The sequence below is a fragment of the Juglans regia genome, chromosome 6, assembly GCF_001411555.2.
Source record: "Juglans regia cultivar Chandler chromosome 6, Walnut 2.0, whole genome shotgun sequence".
NCBI classification, from domain to species: Eukaryota; Viridiplantae; Streptophyta; class Magnoliopsida; order Fagales; family Juglandaceae; genus Juglans; species Juglans regia.
Window position 1 is genome coordinate 29,025,800 of NC_049906.1, and position 24,656 is coordinate 29,050,455.

General features: G+C 34.5%; 1 protein-coding gene and 1 non-coding gene across 2 annotated transcripts; one reads left to right on the forward strand and one right to left on the reverse strand.

Annotated features, from left to right (window-relative positions):
* The first annotated feature begins 7,236 nt into the window (after nt 1-7,236).
* On the forward strand, nt 7,237-9,003 carry LOC109005620 (protein ASPARTIC PROTEASE IN GUARD CELL 1-like). Its single transcript, XM_018984632.2, has one exon. It carries the CDS (start codon nt 7,298-7,300, stop codon nt 8,789-8,791), a length of 1,494 nt encoding a protein of 497 aa, XP_018840177.1. The 5' UTR covers nt 7,237-7,297; the 3' UTR covers nt 8,792-9,003.
* A 14,343-nt stretch (nt 9,004-23,346) lies between these two features.
* Nucleotides 23,347-23,418, reverse strand: TRNAP-UGG. Its single transcript has one exon. It is a non-coding gene; the product is annotated as a tRNA-Pro (tRNA).
* Nucleotides 23,419-24,656: the final 1,238 nt, after the last annotated feature.

Here is a 24,656-nt window from a genome sequence, read left to right on the forward strand (position 1 = left end):
GAGACCTAAATTAGTTATTAGCTAACTATATATGAGCATGTATTTCAATTTTCAACATTTTGATTAGTTAAAAAGAATAAATCCTTGAATAGGAAAAGTACTTGGGCAAATTGATCCTCGCCCTTTTGTACAAAATTTCTTATTAAATACATAATATTTGCATTCGTTAAGGAAAGAAATTGTACAAAACTTGATGCTGTAGTTGATAACACAGCTTGCCCCACCACTACCCAAACTCTCTCCCTCTTTCAAGATTATACGTATAAAAGCTATCTCACCTCCTTTCCTATCTTTTCTTTTATTTTATTTAATAATTGCTGTACTTGAGGAAGAGTAGATGTCTATCCTCCCATGGTACAAAATACTATTTATGTCTTTTAGTATTCGTTTGATTGAAAGATGAAATAAAATAAGATAATTTTAAATGATTTATAATTTAGAAAAGTTGAATTGTTTATTATATTTTGTAAAAAATTTAAAAAAATTATAATGATGAAATAAGATGATTTTTGTATCAGACGAGACCTTAATATCATCTTTTAAAATGGTATCAAATATTGATAAATTATGTATTTTTCTTTGCTTATTTTTTAAGTATTTAATACCATGATGATAAATAATATTTTTTTCTAAAATTATAGTTGAAATAAGTGCCAATTTACATGGTCCTAATCACTGTTTTTTATCTCGTATTGTACCGGCCGGTACGATTGATATTTGCCGTACCGGCCGTTAGGCCGGTACAGGTACTATATACATTTCGTACCGGTCAAACTACCGGCATCTATTTCAAAACGGTACATAAAACGGTACCGATATCAAAATATTTCGATCTGGTGCCTTGACCGGTACGACGTCTGGTACGGTATTCAAAACATTGGTCCTAATCACTACATTATCTGGGCATGCAAATTCACCGCCCTTTTAAGGCAACTATATAGGAACAGAGGGCAAAAGATCAGTCCCAGCACCTCAAATGTTTCTTTTTTGAACTTTTTGTTGAAAAATGTCCAGTAATAAAGATTTCTGTTAGATCGATTTTTTCTGACTCATTTGGTAATGGTTGCTATACAAATACAAGGCTAAGCATGCCAAAGAATGCGCAAAACTACTTAAATTCTGCAACTTTCATTTATACTTGTCCAAACTCTGAAGATGCATATGTAATGTTGTTAGATACAACGTTGTTCGCAACCACAATACTTTTGAATATCTTGATTTTCCTTACAAACGAGGATATTTTCTAGTCTGTCGTTATATGATTTTTCTGAATAATTGCGATGATGTCAAGTCAATTGTCTATTGATCACATCGGTTTCTTTTGACAGATTAATGTAGCTATGTAACCCTTTTAACCACGTTCATGTTAAATTTAATCGGATACATCCTATTTAAAAAATAGATTGTTTCAAGTGAAAAAATAAGTTATTTTTCTATCAATTTTTTAAGTCTATCTATTCACTTTAAACTTATATAATAAAATTTAAAAAATTTTATATACAGTCACTTTTACGTACTTCATTAATATGATTAATTGTAATATTTTTTTAATATAAAATAACTATTTTAATTAATTATATCAATAAAGTGCATAAAAAAATAAAATGCAAAAACAACTTTCACATAACCCTAAATTTTTACAAGAATATGAGCCAAAACTCTTGTCAAGTGACTGCTGATTGAGAGAACCAAGTTGTGAAAAAAGAGGGCAACATAATTGTCTTTTTGACTTTTGGGTTCCTCGAGCGTGTCTTGTGTTTACACACATAAAAGAACTCTTGCTTTCTAAATTGGTACAGAGAAAAGAGATCAATCTTCCAATCCCCATGTCCCCACTGATTGGAAGCTATAATTCTATAAAAAGAAAAAAAAAATGTTTGGATGCCAATATTTCAAGAAAATTATTTCAATCTTTGTCCAAATTTTCTGGTTTTCGAACATATATTAAAAAGAATTAAATTCTTGAATTTAAAATTATATTAATTTGAAATCCAAATCCAGACGCAATTGCACCCATATAATACAAATGTTCTAAATTTAATTCATTTAGTGCTGTCTTATCTTGTCTTGTAATAAAAAGTGAAAGAAAACATAATATAAATTTATTTTGATTTTGGCAATCACTTACTTTAAGGAGTAATGATATATAATATATTTTTTTTACAATTTTTTATATAATTATATTTAAAAATGAGAATTTTTTCTATAATTATATTTAAAAACGAGAATATTTTTATAAAAATAATATTATTTTTATAAATTATTTTATCAAAATATCCATCCTTCTTGGATAATGATAAGTTTACAACCATCCTACCACCCTTTTATTACTCTGTAGTGTATTTGAATTTTTATTTTTTTATTATTTTATTTTAAGTATTTTTTTTAACATCCTTAATCATTACGAAAAAACTAAAAAAAAATATAAAACTTCACTAGTAGCCACTTCCTTAACTATTAAGTAAAAATAAAAAATAAAAAAAATAGTAAATAGACGGTAGAAAGTAGTGAGCCTATCATTATTGTTAACGTCGTATTTCGCACACCTTTGACCCAAGCTCCGACAACTCATATCTTCAGAAATGGGTCCACAAAAGATATGAGGGAAGACAACTAAGAGAGGAGGAAGGCCTTGGAGCTGAGGAGTCTCTGATGCCAAAGTTATTAAATTTTCTTGGAAGTTTGTAAATAAGTGAAAGAGTCCAGAAATTAGAAAGTTTTCTCGTACCTCGAGCTCGCTATTTATACCGTGGGTTGGGGGAGGTGCAGATTGTGTTTGTCTCCACAAAATTCGCGCCATTTCTACTGTTTCTGCTATCAGAGTCCTTTAATGTGGCGTGTAGCTCGGTAGTAGCGCCATTAATGCGGCATGATTTTTAGGCCTTGCTTTTTCTCTTTCTAATGTCAATAGATCGAGGGTCTTCCACATTTTTCGCTGTATCTTATGCAAGTTCCCAAGTTCAGAACGTGGCCATGAAATGTCAGGTTGACCTGTCCTATCGATTGCTTGACTCATTTTCTTGGTAGATACCTTGCTCCATATATGGTCCTGGTGACCCTTGGGCTGGGCATTAGGTCGAGGCCTAGTGGGATTTGTGAAGTGGGGAAGATCCCCTTATGGTTACCTTGCAAAGTCTGAGGATAATTTTTTCTTCATTCCTTTAACCTTTGCTCAGCAAGACTACCTAGCCTTTTTTGTTCTGAGCCGAGCAACGCTTTGTCTTCCATTTGTGTGGATGTATTGTGGCGATTATGCTTCGTATTGAATGGCGTTGCTTCGATTCTTTCATCATGATCTCGTGTCAGGCTGTCATTTATTTCGCACTTCGTTTCAATAGATACACTATGTGGAAGTCGCGACAGTCGAGGGATTTTGGTACCTTGGGAGACACGTGGAGTTATGGCGACGATAGCGAATCCTTGTCGTGTCGCCAGTCCAAGGCGTTGTTACTACAACTGCTCCTATGGTTGAGATTGTTTCCTTCGATGATGTCAAAGTAGCGGGGACTGTGTTAGTCAAGGAGGCGATGACACTCGGGGTTCTTGACGAGAGGGAAGGCAAGGAGATCTTTGAAGAAGTTTTGACAGATCTACGGACAACAACTTTGGCGGGCCACGTCGACCGAATCTGCTAGATGGAGAGTGGCCTCAAGAGACTATTCACAAGGGTAAAGCCTTCGCTTATAAACTCCTCAAACTCTTTGTTTGTTTCCTTTGTTGATCTTGATTTTGACTTGCATGACAGGTGTTGGAGCGTCTGGTGGCCTTCATCATGGACAGCCAAGAGGAGGTGATGAGTGAGAACCGGACACTTTGTTCGCTTGCACAATTTACTTTAGACTGTGCGGCGAAGGAGCAGAAGCAGAAGGAAGAAGCCGAGGAGGCCCTTGCTGACTTGATAAGATCACAAGACGAAGTTGGCGCTCTTCGCATTGAGGCCTTAGTTGCTTCCGAGGCGAGGAAGGTGTTGCAATAGTCTCTCGACAACTGCCAGCTGGAGCTTGAGCAGTTGTAGGCCGAGAACCGAGAGTTGCGCCAATAGCGGGACTCTAACAGCCGGACGAACAAGTGGCTGACTAAGCGAGTTGAAGATGCCAACGAGTCTTTGAAGAAGAAAAGGAAAACCCTGGAGAGGGAAAGGAAGCGAAGGAGAGAAGCAAAGACCCCCCAAGAAGAAACCATGTGGGTTCTAGAAGCACATGAAGCTACCATCTACAATCTACGGGAGGGGTTGTTATTTGTCCGTGGTGTTCGCGATGATGCGTGGCGCCTCGGTTATAATAACAGCTTAGAGCGGGATGAAAACTCACATTCTTCAGAACCCTCTGTGCGACCTCAGGGTCCTATGCAATGCTAGAAACAATTATGAATTATGCAAGCGCTGCGCACTCCTTTTGAAAAAAGAGTGAGATCTATCATTAAAATATTAATTTTTTCATGTAGGTATTATATTTACTCACTTTTTGAAAAAAGAGTGCGGTATGCTTACATACTCTATGACTGTAAATATTATTTTTCTTTACAAATGTGGAAAATGATATACATACAAACTTTTTTACAATCATTTGTATAACTATGTTTTAAATAAGTGATATTTTTGTAAAATAACTTATAAAAGTAATACTACTTTCTATAAAATTTCCTCACTTTAAAATATAGTTATATAAATGATTGTAGAAAGGGTTTTGCATGTATCATTACTCAAGGAATATTATATATAGTATTATATAATATAAAAAAAATATTTATAATAATGTAATATTACAATAACACAAATGCACATATTAGTTTTTTATAATTAATTTTGTTTAATTAACAAATTACTTTTGAATATGCTTAATGCAATAAAAAGTAAATGCACCATTACGAAGTTTCTACAAATTAGAACCAAACTATTTCTAAGAAAAAGATATGCATTTGAAGGTCTAGTTTGGTTTCACAAATTTTTGAAGTCATCTTATCTCATCTCATCATCTAAATATTAATTTTAAATTTTCAAATTTTAACATTTTCATCAAATCAATACCTAATTATTACAACTTTCTCAAACTTCAAAACAAAATACAAAAAAGAAATTCAAAATTTTCAAATTCTAAAATAATAATTTTATTAAAAAATTATATTCTAACTTTCTTTTTAACTTTATAATTTTTTTATTCAATTTTTTCTCTCTCATTTTTTAAAAATCCATAAAAAGCTTAATTCAAAAAATTTCACTGTTATTAACAAATTATCTCATTATTATTTATAAATTTTTTATCTCATATCATCTGTGTAACCAAACGGGACCTGAATTAGTTATTAGCTAACTATATATGAGCATGTATTTCAATTTTCAACATATGTACTGGAAAAAAGAACCAATTCAGACTTGTCTATGTTCTTTCTTATAACTTGGAGACTGTGGTTCAAGGGAAACAAAATGCAGATGGATAAAGTCTTAATTGAGCCCAGTCAAGTTATTAATCATGCTTTGACTTTACAGAAAACACATAAGGATCTCATGAATTCATTAGGAGATATGACAAAGAGTATGTGCTGTTGGAAGCCACCTCCAGTGGATTTTTTCAAGTTGAATGTTGATAGAGCCATTTCTTTTACTTGAGAAGAGCTGATGTGGGTGTTGTTCTTAGAGATGACAAAAGAAAGCTGTTAATGGTTGCTAGTAAGATGGAAAATGAGATAGAGATTCCTGATACTATTAAATTGCTGGCTTTACTACGGGGCTTACAACTTTGTGTCTATTTGGGTTTCTCTAAAATTGTTATTGAAAGTGATTGTTTGTAGATGATCAAAGAAATGAAAGAAGATCAAGATTCCTTTTTTGCAAATGGTAATATGGGGAATGAGTTGGCTCGTAGACTAGCCTGTTATGTTTGGAATATTGATAATATTGACATGTGGTGGGACGATGTTCCTATATTTGTTGCTCAATCTCTTTGGATTGATCAAAATAGTTTGTATTGAATGCTTTATGAATGAATGTTTGGTTATAAAAATATATATATATTTTAGTTTTTCCATCTTTTTGTAAGTGCTCGTTTGCTTTCGCAACATATCTCATTTTATTTTATTATTATAAATTTTTTAAATTTTTACATAAATAAAATAAATAATTCAACTTTTTAAAAAATTTTAAATTATAATAATATTAAAAAAATATTTTATAAAAATATTTTATTTAATTTTAAAATTTAATTTTAATTTTTCTTATCTTATTTTATCTAAAAAATAATTTTATCTAAAAAATAATGAGAAGCGTTGGAATAATATGAAGAGTATATCCAGATATATATAAATTTTAATGTATTTTTAATTTTTAATATTTTGGATTATTTTTATTTTAGATGAGATGAGATCCCAATCTTACAAAAGCTGAGAAAAATTGATTGCCACTACCGTATGTTCCGTACGTACCGCTGGATGCCGCATTCGGTTGACTCTGAAGTTACCCTTTTCCCATTAAGAGCATTCTTATTGGTGGTTAAATGCATCTTCAAAATTTAGTCAATATCATACATTTTTACATTTATCTATTTCATTTAAATTCAATCCTCACATTGGATTAGCTATTCAAATTCTATATAATACTAAAATATTATTATTTTAATAATTAATTAATTAAATTTATTTTTATCATATTTTATAATTCTATCAATTAAATGTTAATAATAATTATATTCTAATTAAATTAATATTAAATTTTTTTTTATTAAATGTTAATAATAATTATATTCTAGTTAAATTAATATTAAAAAAAATTTTATTAAATGTTAATAATAATTATATTTTAATTAAATTAATATCAAAAAAGTTTTATTAAATGTTAATAATAATTATATTTTAATTAAATTAATATTAAAAAAATATTATTAAATGTTAATAATAATTATATTCTAATTAAATTAATATTAAAAAAATATTATCAAATGTTAATAATAATTATATTTTAAATGTTAAATGATAATTATATTCTAATTAATTTAATTTGTTTGTTTGGAGTGAGAAATTAATATTTTAATATTTAGAGAACTAATTATGATTCTCAATATTTGACCAATAACTGTAATAAAAATATAAATTATTTTAAAAATAACTAATCTAATATAAAATTTTTTTATACAAATTATCTAAATTTTAAATAATTTTCTCATTTGGCAAAAGCCAGAATGCTGCGATTTTGGCCTTGTCTTTATCGTCCCAACATTCGGAGAGAGAGAAAAAAATTTATAAAAGGCCAACTTCTCACTTCGTACTCTCTGCCTTTCTTCTCTGCTCTTTGCAGCAGACCTCAATAATGGCTCCAAACTCGTACCTCCGTTTCTTCTTCTCCACCATTTTAGTTTCTTTTTCTGTGATTTCCCTGTTTCCTTTGGCTTTCTCTCGAGACTTACCCGAGATTACTCATACATTCCTTGACGTCTCGGCCTCGCTCGAACAAGCCCGTGCAGTCCTCAACTTCGACCCTGAAACCGTTAAGCCCTTGGTTCAACAAAAAGAGCCCCTGCTACAAGCTCAGGTCGGTAATTCCTCTTCTTTCTCGGTTCAGGTTCACCCACGAGAGTCACTTTATAAGTCCTCGTATGAAGACTACAAGAGCCTTGTTCTTGCTCGACTCGAGCGCGACTCGGCCCGGGTCGAAGCTCTCACCACCAAGCTCCAGCTCGCCCTTGAGGGTGGGAAGAAGTCGGATCTTAAACCTGTGGAGAAGGAGCTTCTCCCCGAGGATCTGTCCACTCCGATCTTGTCCGGAAAGAGCCTCCTGGGCATCGGTGAGTACGTCTCGCGCATTGGTGTGGGAACCCCCGCCAAGCCTTTCTACATGGTGCTCGACACTGGCAGCGACATCAACTGGCTCCAATGTAAGCCCTGTGCGAACTGCTACAAGCAATCCGATCCTATATTCGACCCAACTTCATCCTCTTCCTACAAGCCCCTTTCCTGCGCTTCCCCGCAATGCCAGGCCCTCCGGGTTCAAGGTTGTAGTGCAGGAAAGTGTCTCTATGGGGTCTCCTATGGCGACGGGTCGAAGACCACTGGCAACATGGTGACGGAGACAGTGTCGTTCGGGAGCTCTGGCGCAGTGAACAATATCGCTTTGGGCTGCGGCCACGACAACAAGGGTCTGTTCGTTGGGGTAGCCGGAATACTCGGACTCGGTGGGGGTTCGCTCTCGTTTCCCTACCAGATCAAAGCGTCGTCGTTCTCATACTGCCTCGTGGACCGTGACTCGAGCAAGTCCTCGACTCTCGAGTTCAACTCGGCTCCACCCGCTGACTCGGTCACTACCACTATACTTAAAAATAAAAAGCTCGACACGTTCTACTACATTGGACTCGACGGACTGAGTGTCGGAGGTATGCCCCTCTCGATCCCGGCCTCGGTATTTCAAATGGACGCGGCAGGAAACGGCGGAATCATCGTGGACTCGGGTACGACTATAACCCGATTGCCGACCCAGGCCTACAACGCGCTCCGCGACGCGTTCGTGAAGTTAACTCGGAACCTGAAATCGACAAGCGGCGTATCTTTGTTCGACACGTGCTACGATCTGTCATCCCAGACCTCCGTGCAAGTTCCAACGGTGTCGTTCCGGTTCTCCGGCGGGAAGTTGCTGTCGCTACCGGCGAAGAACTATCTTATTCCCATGGACTCGTCAGGAACCTACTGTCTGGCCTTTGCGCCTACATCATCATCTCCGTCGATTATTGGGAACGTACAGCAACAGGGGATACGCGTCAGCTACGATTTGGCAAACTCGCGGCTGGCGTTCTCACCCAATAAATGTTAGAGCCTTCCGTAAGAGGGCACATAATTTACCCTTATATCCCCAATAAACTAGGTAATTTACAGGACAGGTAATGCACGAGAAAGTGGGCCCATTTATGAATATTTGGGATTGTGATTAGGGATATAACTTAGAGCTTTAGGGGTTATAATTTATAACTTAAATAATAAATTGTATACTTTAAAAGTTATTTAAATAAATATGTATTTAAAGTACTTTTGAAATTAGTTTATATTATTTTGTTTTTAATTTTATACAGTTATCTGTTGGAGTTTTTAGATAAAAAAAAACATAAATTTTTCTATTTGTACGGTTGGTTTGGAGTGAGATGAGAATATTAGATTTTGTTTTAGTGTTTAAAATATTATATTTTAGTATTATTATTGTTTTGTGATTTGAAAAAGTAGAATTGAAATTTAAAAAAGTTGAATTGTTTATTATATTTTATATAAGGATTTTTTTTTTTTTTGATATGTAAGAGATAAATTTTATTAATGAAAAAGGCCAAAGCCATGTACACAGGTAGTATACATTCTAAGAGCGATAAACTAAAGACAAGAAGTTTTGAATATTGTCCCCAACTAAAACAATAGCAGAAAACCAAAGCAATAAAGTATTAAAAAAGAAATTCTTCAGCTCCACCACTGTACGTTCTTTATCTTCAAAACATCGCGCATTCCTTTCCATCCAAGTGCACCACATGATACACAGCGGAATCATCTTCCATACTGCTGCCACTTGACGACAACCCTGCAAATTTCTCCAACAGCCCATCAATTCCACAACCCTCGAAGGCATTACCCATGCGACGTCAACCCTCCGAAAGATCTCATCCCACAACACCCTTGTTACCTCATAGTGTAGTAAGAGATGATCAACCGATTCTCCATTCTTTTTGCACATGTAACACCAATCCATCACCACACATCCTCTTTTCCTCAAGTTGTCGATAGTCAAGATCTTCTCTAGTGCGGCATTCCAAACAAAGAAAGCAACTTTGAAAGGCACACGAGATCTCCAGATGTTCTTCCAAGGGAATGGAGTAAGGTCATTCGTGATCAAAAGGTTGTAATACGCCTTAACAGTACAAAACTTATGATCCTTAGACCTCCACTTCAAACAATCATGTTGAACCCTAGAAGTTCCCGAGGAATGTAATAAGCTGAAAAATTCAGTAACCATGTCTAATTCCCAATCATGAAAATCCCTATAAAATATAATGTTCCACTGATGCGAACCATGAGAAAATAACTGCACATCAGCCACTGCAACCTCCCTATTAGCTGCAATACGATATAAAGCCGAAAAAACCCTTTCCAAAGTCTGATCTCCACACCACACATCCTGCCAGAAGCGGATTCGGTTACCCTCACCGACTTTAAAGCGAATATGTTGTTTAAAACATTTCCACCCCTTCCTTATATACTTCCATAACCCCACTCCATACCCCCCCTCACTTCGTTTGAAATCCATCCACCCCATGCAACACCATATCTTGCGTCTACAGTTTCCTTCCACAGTGCTCCCCCCTCCCTATGATATCTCCAAAGCCATTTCCTCAATAGTGCTTTATTAAATGTTCGCAAGTTGCAAACACCCAAACCACCATGCACAATTGGGGCACAAACCGTCTTCCAACTAACTAGGTGGAATTTCTTCTCCTCCCCTAATCCTCCCCATAAGAATGCCCTAAAGATTTTCTCAATCTTATTTGCCACCCCTGCAGGCATAGGAAAAAGAGATAAAAAATATGTAGGTATGTTAGAAAGGGTGCTCTTAATAAGAGTAAGACGCCCCCCTTTTGATAAATTCACCCTTTTCCAACCCGCCAGCCTTTTTTCTATCTTTTCCACCATCCCATCCCAAATAGCTCTATTCTTGAACGATGCTCCTAGCGGGAGGCCCAAATATTTCATAGGAAAAGAGGACACCCTGCAATCCAAAAGACTGGCAAGATTGCTTATATTATGAACCTCCCCCACCGGTACCATCTCAGATTTGCTAAGGTTCACCTTAAGCCCTGACACTGCTTCGAAGCAAAGTAGCAATGCTCTTAGAGTTTGGACCTGACTACTCTCCGCTTCACAAAATACTAAAGTGTCATCTGCAAAAAGAAGATGTGAGATAATAAAAGGGCCACCCAAGCCATTTCCCACCTTAAAACCAGATAAAAAACCCCCATCAACAGTCGCCTGTATCATCCCACTCAACGCCTCCATAACGATGACAAATAATAAAGGGGATAACGGATCTCCCTGTCTCAAACCCCTCGAGCTATCAAAAAAACCAGCGGGAGTGCCATTAACTAAAACTGAGAATCGGGCAGTTGAAATACAGTACCTCATCCATGAAATCCACCTATTTCCAAATCCACACCTCTCAAGCAGGTATAAGAGAAAATCCCAATTCACATGATCATAAGCCTTCTCCATATCCAGCTTGCATAGAATACCTGGACTTCCCTCTTGCAATCTAGCATCTAGGCTCTCATTTGCTATGAGCACCGAATCAAGAATATGTCTACCACGAATAAAAGCATTCTGTGGCTTGGATATAATATTTTCCAGCACTGGACTAAGCCGGTTAGCAAGCACCTTTGAAATAATCTTGTAAACACTGCTAACCAAACTTATTGGACGAAAGTCCTCAATGAGAGAAGCCCCGTGTTTCTTAGGAATGAGGGCAATAAAGGTCGCATTAAGAGATTTTTCAAACTTCTGGTAAGTATGGAATTCACTGAATACCTGCATAACATCCCCTTTCACAACATCCCAACAAGTTTGGAAGAAACCCATTGAGAAACCATCCGGTCCTGGTGCTTTATCCTTAGCCATACCAGTGATGACTTTGAAGATCTCTTCCTCAACAAACGATCTCTCCATAACACTCACATATTGCGGATCAAAAGTCTCAAAATGCAAAGCATCGAGCTTCGGCCTCCAATTTGCCGTTTCGGTAAGTAAATTCTCATAATACTGTACAATATGAATTTCTAATTCTGGGGAAGAGGATAACACCTGAGTACCAGAAGTAAACGCCTCAATGTTATTGTTTCGGCGATGTGAATTAGCCACTTTGTGAAAGAACTTTGTACACCTATCACCTTCTTTCAACCAAAGAGCCCTAGATTTTTGACGCCATGATATCTCTTATGACAATAAAACTCTCTCCAACTCTACCACCACCATGCCCTTCCTCACTAATACCTCCTCCGATGCATCTCCCGATAATTCTCTACCCTCTAACTCCTGCAATTCCTCCAACAAAGAAGACTTCTGATTGTCTGTGTGCCCAAAAACTTCCAAATTCCATTTTTTCAGATCTTGTTTTAGAGCCTTAAGCTTGGCTGCTAAAATGAAACTTGGCGTGCCACTAAACTGATACGATATCCACCAAGCACGCACCGTGTCTACAAACCCATTCGATGTTAGCCACATGTTCTCAAACTTGAAATACCGTCGACCCCTATGTATGCCCCCACAATCAAGAATAATGGGAAAATGGTCTGAACTGACTCGGGCTAATCTTTTTTGACTTACTTCTGGATAATGAGCTTCCCATGCCGGAGAGACAAGGAATCTATCCAACTTCGACCAAACCCTACCGTTAGACCATGTGTATTCCCCCCCACCAAAGGCAGGTCCATAAGATCCAGATAAAAAATGAACTCAGAAAATTCCTCCATGGCCCTGGAATGCCGACGATGCCCTGAACATTCACTAGGAAAACGGGTAATGTTGAAATCACCTCCCATACACCACGGCACATCCCATAATGAGTATATTCCCGCCAATTCCTCCCACAATCTTCGCCTATCACAGTCCCTGTTTGGACCATAACACCCTACAAAAGCCCATTCCCATCCATCGCACACATTTTTGAATAAAGTCGAAACAGAGAACTCGCCAACACACTCCTCAATCGCCTCAACCACTCTTTTATCCCACATTAATAGAACACCACCTGAGGCTCCCAGTGATGCCAAATAAGACCAACCCACGTGCGAACATCCCCATAAACTACGCACCATATTTCTATCTATTAAACTCAGCTTTGTTTCTTGTAGGCATACCACATCACCCTTCCACATTCTCAACAAAGTTTTGATACGAAGACGTTTATTACTATCATTAAGTCCCCGTATATTCCAAGATAAAATCTTGGGTTTCATAAGAAACTTAAGTTGCCCCTCCCTTTCGTTCTGTCCCTTCCACTACTTCCTTCCTTCACGTTATAATTGATGGAACACGTTAAACGTTTGAGTTCCCTATCCTGTTTTGTGGCGGATTTCGAACGGCTAGCTTCAATAGCCACAACCAGCGCCATAAATTGCTCTTCAAAGCCTCCAAAAGAAACCCCAAAAATATCTTGAAGCTCCTCTACCTTCTTAAAAATCCAATTAGACGAGCAAGTCCCATGATTACTAGGAGGAAGAGTACAAAGTGGAGTAGCTGCCCCCTCCTCACCTACATTGTCCTTAGGAAGCAAAGACAGTTCCGAACCCCCCTCATTTCCAGAGAAAAAGTCTTCCCCCGCCTCTACCGGATCCTCCATACTCGAAGACCCAAAACCTACGAAACAACCTGCACCGACACAGCATCTTGATCTACTACCTCCACACAAGGCTCAATTTGTACACTCCCTAGCCCCACATCAAGAGACAGTGAGTGTTCCGAGCTCCCCACCACTACCGGATTCTCCATATTCGCACAACCAAGAACAGACGAGACAACCTGCACCTGCACAGCAACTGGAGCTACTACCTCCACACACGGCACCGTCTGTACACTCCCCCACCCCGCTTCAAGAGCCAGCGAGGAAACGACCTCGCACGGATGAGGAACCGCGTCAATCGTGATCTCTCCATCCTCCAACCCCGCCCCTTGAAATATCTCAACCGGCACACCAAAGTGGTCGACGGTGGCCGGCGAACTTTTCTGTGCCAGCGATGACGCCGACACACTGTGTATCGGGTCCCCCGGAGCCTGTTTCGGATCCTGGCCCGATATCTCGGTGGACCGAGATACCTTCCTCCAGGCCTTGTTGAGACCCTTGGCCCTACCCAGACTTGGGCCCCCTGAACCCGATACATTCGGCCCATGCTTGTGACCCGTTACCCGACCCAATTCAGACTTCATCTCTCCCTTTCCTTTGACGCAGTGTTTCAAATAACTGATTTCTTCTAACACTGCACCCACCTTTTCCTCTAGACCAACCAACATCCTCAGAATGGTTTCCTCATTCAACCCCACCAGCCCACTGCCAACTTCCTCATATCTCTGTAATTCCTCTGCGATATACGCGTCTGACACCCAAGCACTAACGGCACGAGGCACTGCCTTCAGCACCTCACTGTACGTTCTTCCACTTCCTGCCTTCAACGATGGAACAACACCACCATAACCTGCTTGAACAACAGAAATTACTCTGGTTTTTTTACCCGATGCAGAGGATGCATGGAGTTCCATTAAAGTATCACCAAAATATTTCCATCCCTCCCCCTTCCTCCCTTCCGGCACAACAATCAACCCTCTCCTCTTATCACGACCAAACTCAGATAGAGAAATGAAGTTTCCATTGTAATTATGACCCTTTCTCACCATCAGTACCGAATCTCCTTTTCTACGAGTTCTCAAGAACTCATGAACACCCCTAGACACTGCACATTCCCTCACCATAGAACCCAGCCACCCCATAGCTTCATTATCTAAAGCTATGTATTTCACAAAACGATGACTACTTTCTATGATTTTCCACCACCTATCATTCTCCTTCCTGAACTCAAACAACTTCTGGTCAATACATAACTCATTGTATCGCCCTATCTATAGCAACCCACAACTATAACCCAATGCTACAATGATACGTTAATCTTCATAAAGGAGCAAAAACCATTGACAAATCACCACCAACATCAGGAAAAAATCGAAAGAGCAAACAGAAAGTAGAAAAAAAAGAGATTGTAAGGAGAGAAAATATTTAGGAGAGAGAAAAAGAGTTTTTTCTCAAATCTTCTAAGAAAATATAAGGATTTAAAAAATATATAATGATAAAATTAGATGAAATAAGAATTTTGTATCTCACCACACTCTCTAAACCTGTACTTTTTATAAATTTAGCAAACATGTCAAAATTTTCTTTAAAATTTTTTTTTAAACAAGCTCTAAATAAATTCCAAAGAGAGGTTGGCTTTGGCTTGGTGTGACTCATAATTATTATTCTCATAAATGTAATATTATTATTGTCATGATCTGGTTGGTTTAGTGGCAGTGAAGAAATTTAGTCGAGTGTTAGGGGCCATTAAGTTAGAGTGACTGTGAGTTCAAGTTTCGTGTACTGTGTGTTCGGAGAGAGAGAGTACTGTTAGATTTAAGTTTTAAAATGTGTAAGTTTAATGCATTTTCTTAGAAAATAATTTTTAAAAAATAATGGGGATTGCTTGATATTTTTTTAGGTGAATTTTATATTTATATATTTAAAAAAGTGTGTAGGACTTGCAAGAGATTTATATAGAAAAAAATTATTTTTTTAATAGTAAATTCTATTTATTTTTAAAGGGATGTATATAGATTGCACTCTAGCATTACTTTTTATAAATTAGCCGGTTTGGATTGATATCACTATTATTCACTACTATTGGTCTAATACCGTGGTCCGTGTATATGAGCTAGGAATATTTTTTTTACTCTTTTCTTCTTTTGGTTGATAAATTAATATAAAAATTAATTAAATTAATAAAATCAAATTTAAATGTGCTCTTTAATGTAGATTATGTAACTAACCCACTAAAAAATAATTAATTATAATTATATTTATGATGTTAATAGTTATTAACTTAATACTTTAGTAGAGTATGTACGATGTATCTACATATAATAACATATATTATCATATGATTTATCGTATAATATATTAGTTAATTGATAATATATATTATTTTACATTTTATATGATCAATGGTAATACTACTATATAAAATAATATATTATATGTTTAAAAATTTTATATTAAGTGATTTGGTCGATTTTGGTATAGTCCGGTCAAAAGAAACTACACTTCGAGACCATACCAAAATAAGAATTATACCATATATATAAAATAAGAATAAATATATAAAATACGAATGCTAGATAAAATAAGAATAAAAATATTTTCCTCATATATAAGAATAAAATACGAATATAAAATATCATATATATTTAAAAATTGAGTAATGTTAGATACAATCATGAATTGTACACGCGTCGCACACTTACTTTGAAAAAGAGTGGGTTCACCATTAAAAAAAAAATATTTTTTACGTTAACCCTATACTTACTCATTTTTTTAAAGGAGTGTGCGGTGCTTACTCATTCTATGACTGCAAATATCATTTCTTTTAAAACTTTAATGCCACCAAAGAGATTTATTCCAATAATAATAAATATTATAAAGTTTCATTGCATATATCACTTTTTCTCACCTGAAGATTTGTTAAAAACTCTAACCCCGTTTAGTTTAAAAAATGGTCTCAACCCATCTTATCTTATTATATCAACATTCAAACAATATTTGAACATAAACACTTTTCAATTTTAAAATTTTTATCTAATCATTACAATTTTTCTAAACTTAAAAAAAAAAATCAATTTTTTCTAATCTCAAATAATATTAAAAAGTTATATTTTAATAATATTTTAATTTAATTTTTTTCTCATATTTTCTAAAATTTCATAAAATATCTTAAATCAAATTATTTTACTACTATTCATAAATTATTTTAATATTATTTATAAATTTATCTTCTCATCTCATTTGTATTACTAATCGAGACTTCATAAAAGATCAAACACAATACAATCATCCAAGTTTTCTTTATATAAAAAATAATTAAAAAAAAATTGTGGTGGGTTTTGGCTTTCAGGGATGATGAAGAGAGATCAAGTGAATTGTGGTGGCCAGTTTTTGGAATTGGGATTGGAAGACAAGCTTTGATTATCTACAAAAACGAACTGTTACACATAGTGGGACTGAATTGATTCCGTGATTGTCGTTGTGCTTAATGGATTGCTTGATATTTTTCTACTTTCCTTTCATTACTCGACACGTGGCCTTTGAGCTGCTGGGACCCATACTGAGCTGTATCCCTACAATTCCCATTCCCAACTGCTTTTTCTATTTTTTCAACTTTTTCATCTAATTTTTATAATTTAAAAAAAAAAATTCAATTTTTTCAAATTTTAAATAATATTAAAAAGTTATATTTTAAGTTTATAATATTTTTATTTAATTTTTCTCTCATATTTTTAAAATCTCATAAAATATCTTAAATTAAACTATTTTATTATTATTTATAAATTATTTAATTATTATTTATAAAATTTTCATTTTATTTAATCTTATCTCATTTTATATGTATAAGAATGAGTCAAGAAAAGACAAACACAATGCAATAATCCAAGTTATCTTTATTAAAAAAACAAAAAAAAAAATTGTGGTGTGAATTTTGTTGGGTCGCTTTTAGGGATGAAGAAGAGATCACGTGAATTGTGGTGCCCAATTTTTGGAATTGTGATTGGAAGACAACCTTTGATTATCTACAAAATCGAACTGAATTGATTTCGTGATTGTCGTTGTGCTTAATGGGGATTGCTTGATATTTTTCTACTTTCCTTTCATTACTCGACACGTGGCCTTTGAGCTGCCGGGACCCATACTGAGCTGTATTCCTACTATTCCCATTTACAACTGTTTTTTTCTTGACAATGACAACGATTGGGGTTTAGCTTCATTATTTTATGCGTTCGCGTTTCATTCACGGTAGGGATTTACTGAGTCGAGCGAGTTTTTGGCTCGTTGAGTTCGACTCCATTCAAAATATTCGAGTTTAAGTAGGGATGTAATCGATCTGGTTCGATTTGATTTTAAATAAAATCTAAGATCAAACTAATATGTACTAATTTTATATTTTTCAAAATCGATCACGCACTGGTTACCCTTCTAAACCAGTACTTCTAGTTTTACTGGTTTCTGGTCCAGTCCGAAACAGTCCGATTTTTCGATTTTTTTAAAATGTAAGTTTTACAATTTGTCATTAAAAATTTATTTATAAAAAAAAAACTGTTTTATACTTTTATTAATATATTAGACTATATAATAGTATTAATATTAGACTATTGGTATAATTATAAGTTATATATTAGTATTAGTTATAAACTTTTAGTGATTTAGTATTAACATTTTATGTAATAATTTATAAATTATATTAAGAAATTATTTCATATATGAATATATATAATTATATATATTATATATAAAAATTTCACATAAAAATTTATAATTATACATTATATATAAACTTATATATATTAATATTTAATATATATAAAAAATATTTTATATAAAACTTATATATAAAAATATTATTTTTTATTTTTTTTAATCAACCGGTCTGGTCCTGTCCGGTTCGGTCCAAAAAATCCCGGAACCGGAACCGGACCGGAACCGGCCGGTTTTTATATTTTAAAAATCGGTTCTGGACCGGACCGGTTCAAAACCGATAAAACCGGTCCGGTCTGGACCGGTTTTCCGGTTTGAGTTTACACCCCTAAGTTTGAGTCTGAATTTGAAAATTTTATTATTTTTTCTTAAATTCGGCTTAGTAAATTAAATTTTCAACTCGAACTGGTCTTACAAATAAGTTTGAATTATTTATTTTTTTATATTTTGAATAAAATTTAATAATTAATAAATTATGTAAATAAAAAATCTAATATTAAATTTGTACAACTAACAAGTAGAACTTCTATTGAATTATAAGATTTTAAAAATTTATAAATAATTACTATCTAACTAGTTGATATTTATTTATATAACAATATATTATGTGCCTACATATATTATTAATAGATACACATAATATGATAGCATATATTTATTTCATATATGGTTCTTTCATACTAGTATATAAAATTATTAAATCTTATTGACTTTGTACAAATTATAAAATATAACTATGCAATATATTCAATATATAGATATAAGTAATTAGGTTACATATTATATATTTAATTATAAAAGTGTTATACTTTTATTATTAGCTAATACATATATATATGTATATACATATAAGTGTATGTATATATTTAGGAAAATGTTAGGGAGCCCGTTTTGGGCTCCACTTTTTTTTCCCGATTCTTTTTTTTTTTACTTAGTGATTAAGAAAATATTGTTTAATAATATTGTGAATTTTTTTCTTTTTTAAAAAATATTTAAAAGTGTTAAGAAAATGATGTAAAAAAAAAGTCTTTACATCATTTTCTTAACACTTTTAAATATTTTTAAAAAAAGAAAAAAATTCACAATATTATTAAACAATATTTTCTTAATCACTAAGTAAAAAACAAAACTAAAAAAAAAAAAAAAAGCAAATGGGAAAAAAATATGGGAGCCCAAAATGGGCTCCCTAGCATTTCTCATATATTTATCAATATATGAATGAGTTTTAATCGAGTCGAGCTAACGAGTCGACTAGAGTATAAATGAGCGGGCCTTAACGAGTCTTAGCTAAGTCTAGTCTAGTTTTGTCGGGTATGTGTCATTTACTAATCGAGCGGGTATTTACTTTCATGGATGAGTTTTTCTTTCACGAATCGAGTTCGATTCAAGTTTAATCGAGTTCGATTCACATAGTAGGAATCCCAATGTATAATCTTAGATTTGCTTCACTTATATGATCCAACTTCGGGTTGTTGATCTAATTGACAGAGAAAAAGTGGAGTTGATAGAGGTATAGATCTATATCTCTTGGCACAAATTGAGTTGCATTTAGATAACCATTGATCGCATATTTATTGGAACTTTTCTTGAGAGAGTTAAATAGCTGATTCTCATAGGAGAATTAGATGGTTAGCTTTTATGATGTTTAGGCATGAAGTGCTTTGAGCGCATGATTATTGCTAGTACTATTTTGGTACAAAAAGCAAATGAATGCTTCTGGTGCTGTTTACATGCGGCCTAAACAAACTATCTATTCAAAGATATCCAATGTACTTGGTCTTTTTTTTTTATTAACGACCTATTGAATAAAATGAGGTTCTTTGAATGCTATTAACAGTCTTAGAAAAGTGTTATCCTAAGAGATATTGCGAACTGGTTGTCTTAGATAATTAATTGTCGTCTAATAAGAGGTTTTCCATTTTACGAGGTGATGAACATGAGTTTATGAAAAGTAGCTAAGACTTCACATCTTTTAAGACTGTGTTTACGAAAAATAGTTTCTAGGAGCTCTTGTTTAAAATTCATAGACAATTAATGAGATGAACAATACTAAAGAATCTAGATTTGTCTATACTATTTGGTGTTTCCATTATGGTTTGCTCATGGGAGTTAGAGATTAAGATTTTGTTAGAGGGTAAATATGACTTACTTGACTAAGTGAGTTTGTGATGCGATTGTCATTAAAAGTAATAACTAGACTATTATGATTGTCTTTGGGGGCAAATATCCTAATCACTTTACCCTTAATGAAAAATAAATTATGGTTATCTCACATGCTTTTGTTGAGTACAAGAGATTTATATGAAACCTTGAAGTCGCAAATTAAGTTTGCTAAATGATATTTGTGGTCATCTTGTAGATTTTTAAAAATCGCAGTTGGACTTGCTGACTAGAATCTAAAGTTTATATTGTGAGTTTGACCTAAATAAGATTCGCGATGAGTCGTCACTGACTTCATGTCTGTGCAAAAGACTTTTATATGTAAAAGTAGAGTCTCTTGATAGGAGCATGTTTTGGAAAGTTACTACACATTAGAATGCGCATGGAGAGAAATGGTCATCAAACACCACTTAAGAGTTGTGGTTTAATAATTTGTTGTTGACCATGTAATTTCTCTCCGTCATGGTTTTGCTCGTTGTGCACATGACACTGATGTATTCTATGATAATGTGGCATGGCTGTAAGCATTTTTTGGTAAAAACACACAGTCACCATAAATTTGGGAGTTATGGTGAAAAATGTATATTGATAGGCTTAGATCGGCGCACTCACACGAGCGATCGCTTTTGGCGCTACAAAGAGGTAGCGAGCAAAGATGAGACAATGTGTCACTTGGTACTTGTTCGGAGAGGGATAAGTTGGAAGACACAAAAGATATGTCACCTTAGTGGGAGCTAAGATGAGGTCTAAGGACCATGCATGGTTACCCACAACCAATGTAGCCTGTGGTTTAAGCCAGATGCGAGACCACCCTCTTTGGCGCTTTGGATAGCGAGCAAATGGAGGGACTCAGGTTAGGCGCTGAGATAGCGACTAGACTAAGATCTGTACGGTGAATTGAGAATAGATATACACTCTTTCTTTGGAAAGAGAACTCCACCGTAGCATGTATTTCATACTACATGTGCTTTTGCAACCAACAATAGAGGTGAGTGAATGGTTCCCTGCTTTCTCATCGTGTGAGTCCTGTAGGTTATAATTGATGACCTTAATTTATTTATGCCCTTAGAAGACCTTTGACTATGTCACGAGGTTGATGTTTTAGTATCTACTACTTTGGCATGTTATCTATGGCCATGCATGATGTGGTCTAAAGATGCATTCCTGGGAAATCAACTGGACTGAAACTATGGGCAGGTTTGATAACCAAAACAAAACACAAAATTCTCATTTCATCTCATCATTACACGTTTTTCAAATCTCCATACAAAATATAATAAACAATTCAATTTTTTCAAATCTCAATACACATTTTTCAAATCTCAAAACAATAATAATATTAAAACATAATATTTTAAACTTAAAAATAAAACACAAAATTCTCATCTCACCCCCCAAACCTGCCCTAAATGGTATGAATGCAAAGGGAAGACTATTTGATAACACAAAGATAATGATGAGTACTCATTGCCGGCAAGTTATGTTGCTTCTTGGGAGTTGCAATATAGCTGTGAGTACATCATGTTTTATAGAGATTGAGCATTGCTCTGAGTCATTTGGACTCGAGAGAGATTAGGGATGCTTAGTTTGATGTGACCAAATGAGTCGAGGCAAAACAAGACAATTTTAAGAATGTTGCTATGCTGGTCTTCTCTCGAAGAGATTTGGTATAATGCTCCCATTTTTCTTTTACAGCTGTGCTTGATGGTCGCACGACCTATTTGCTAGGATGAGCAAGATTGAGAACATATTGAGAGATGCAGACCTGGGGTCTTGCCCACTATGTGTGAGTGGGAGATGTAAGAAAGGGGCACCCATGGTGGGCACCCCTTCACCTTCTCTTGGGGGTTATGAAGTGGCTCTTTAGGCACTTCATGAGGCTTGATGGCTGGCCCTTAATGGCTAACCAGGGGGTTACACTAGAGAGGCTATTTACATAGTCTCTCCCTCTCTTTGGATGATACACTTGGATAAATAAGCTTTCTCTCTCAAATGGTTCTCTTTAGTCACGACATCTAGGCTGTAGAACGTGTGAGTGTTGCTCTGGTATTACCACGTAGCACACTCCACCATCGATGTGAAGATCATGGATAAAGAACGACGCTAGAGAATTCGTGGAACAACCGCACTAGATTTGAGATATTTCCTGTGAGGTAATATCGCTTCTGCTGTGCATTCTGATCTAATTTTTCTAACAGAATCTTTAAAAGAAAAATCAAGTTTTTTGCATGACAACAATCCCTTTCATGTGCAGGAAACCCAAGTGGGGTTGGACTTGTCTTTGGACACATATATTGAAGGAGATTTTGGCAAAAAGAAGCACTTTCTTGCATGTTTGTTTGGGCTTGAAAATACAAGTCAACCTCAATAAATTACTGCCAAAGAATATTAGGTTGCGTTTGAGCAGTAAGATATTCTCAGGTATTCTGTGAATAATAATGAAAAAGTAATGATAGAATATTGAATAATAGTGAATAGTAATGAAAAATAGATAAAAAGTAATAATAAAATAATTAATAGTAGTGAGGTATTATGAGAATACCTGATACTTGAGGTATTTTGAGAATGGTATTCTCTGTGCCCAAACTAAACTTTAATCCAAATAGACCACAATTTCGCATGTCACGCCTCTAATCATGGCAGAAATCTTGGGTCTATTTTCTCTCTCTTTCTTTCTTTACCTGCTTATAATCATAGTGATAGCTATCAATTTTCATAAAACACACAATGGTCAAGAGCTGTATATTGGAAAATGATTCTTAGAGACTAATGGGCAATCCGACATCAAGATAATGAGATATAAATATAATATATAACGCAATTCTTACTATATTAATGACCCGATTATGAATATCTTGATTGGGATTGTTTAAAGTTTATCGATCCTTCCATCACTTCAATATGGTATAGCCTCAAAGTCAAGTACAAGGTTCAAACAAATAGTTAGTCTAAAGTTCCATGCTATTTTCCATTATACCGATCGGTCTACAGAGATAACCATCAACATTATGACTTTGGGACTTTTGTTATCTTTATGAATGTCCTTTTCCACCTAAATGGAAAATTTGAACTTCAGTTTCTACCGATCTCATTTAGTAGAAGCCGCAAGGAAAAAGGTCAACTTCCAAAATAAAAAGATTGGGGCATTCCGAGAATCGAACTCGGGACCTCTCGCACCCAAAGCGAGAATCATACCACTAGACCAAATGCCCACTTGGCAACATAGGATTCAATAAAGTTGATAACTGAACAAACAACTTCAAGTCCTGTTTTACTACTCAACTATTTTTTTCCTTTTTACTCTTTGAATTTGAATTAAAAATCTTTGAACATGACTCTCTTGCATAATTTAGAAAAAAATAAATTCAATCTACCAACGTAATAATGTAATTTAATTAAATATAAATTTAATTTTATAAAATTCGACATTCTTTTACCTTTTGAGTCAATTTTTATAAAACTAAATTTATTTTTAATTAAATTACATGATTGCGTTGATTGATTGAATTTATTTTATTCTAAATTATGCAAAAAGGTCATGTTGTAGGATTTTTAATTCAGATTCAAATAGCAAAAAGAGAAAGAAAAAAAACTGGATAGTAAAATAGTAGTAAAAGATGTGTAGAGATATCATTATCCGTTCCCAAGACCCAAAAACATTGATAGGATTACTACTCTCCTACTACTCATTTACTACTCATTTTATATTTATTTATTTTTTTAATTTTTAATTTTACTTAATGGTTAAGGAGGTGACTATTAGTAAAATTATATATATATTTTTATTTTTTTCTTAATGGTTAAAGATGTTAAAAAAATACTTAAAAGAAAATAATAAAAAAATAAAAAATTTGAAATAAACTATGAGTAGTAAATGAGTAGTAATAATCCTTTTACCCTCAACATATTTTTACAACACACTGTGTTGTCTATTTTGACAGAAATGGCTCGGGAAGGTTGGTTGCCTTCTCGAGTCCTGATGCATAGCCTAGTTAACAGCGGAAATGCCTGTCACCAGACCAGATGGTGGGGAACTCAGATAAGTGATAGAAGTGACCAAAAACATGTTATTTTCTCTCAATCATATACCACCACAAGCGTCTTTAGAATATAATGTATAGAAAAGTTCTAATACTTAGCCTCATCCCACTGTTATCATGATGATGTATATATCAACCCTTGAATCATTTTGAAAACAAGAATTGATCTAATGGTTGATAAGAACTACCATCTGGCATAGTGGGATCAATGTTGAACGTGTGTACACACACACATATTGGTGTAGCAAGACATTCGGGTGACCCTTGCAAAGGTATGCGCTGATTTGGTTATACAAAACCAAACTATCTAATCTCATCTCATCTTATATAATCTTTTTTTGAATATTAATCTCTTCTTATATAATCATTACAACTTTTCCAAACTCTCATAAAAAATATAATAAACAATT

What these genes read in the sequence shown, in the direction of transcription:
- LOC109005620 (XM_018984632.2), top strand. Translation starts at nt 7,298, where the DNA reads ATGGCTCCAAACTCGTACCTCCGTTTCTTCTTCTCCACCATTTTAGTT.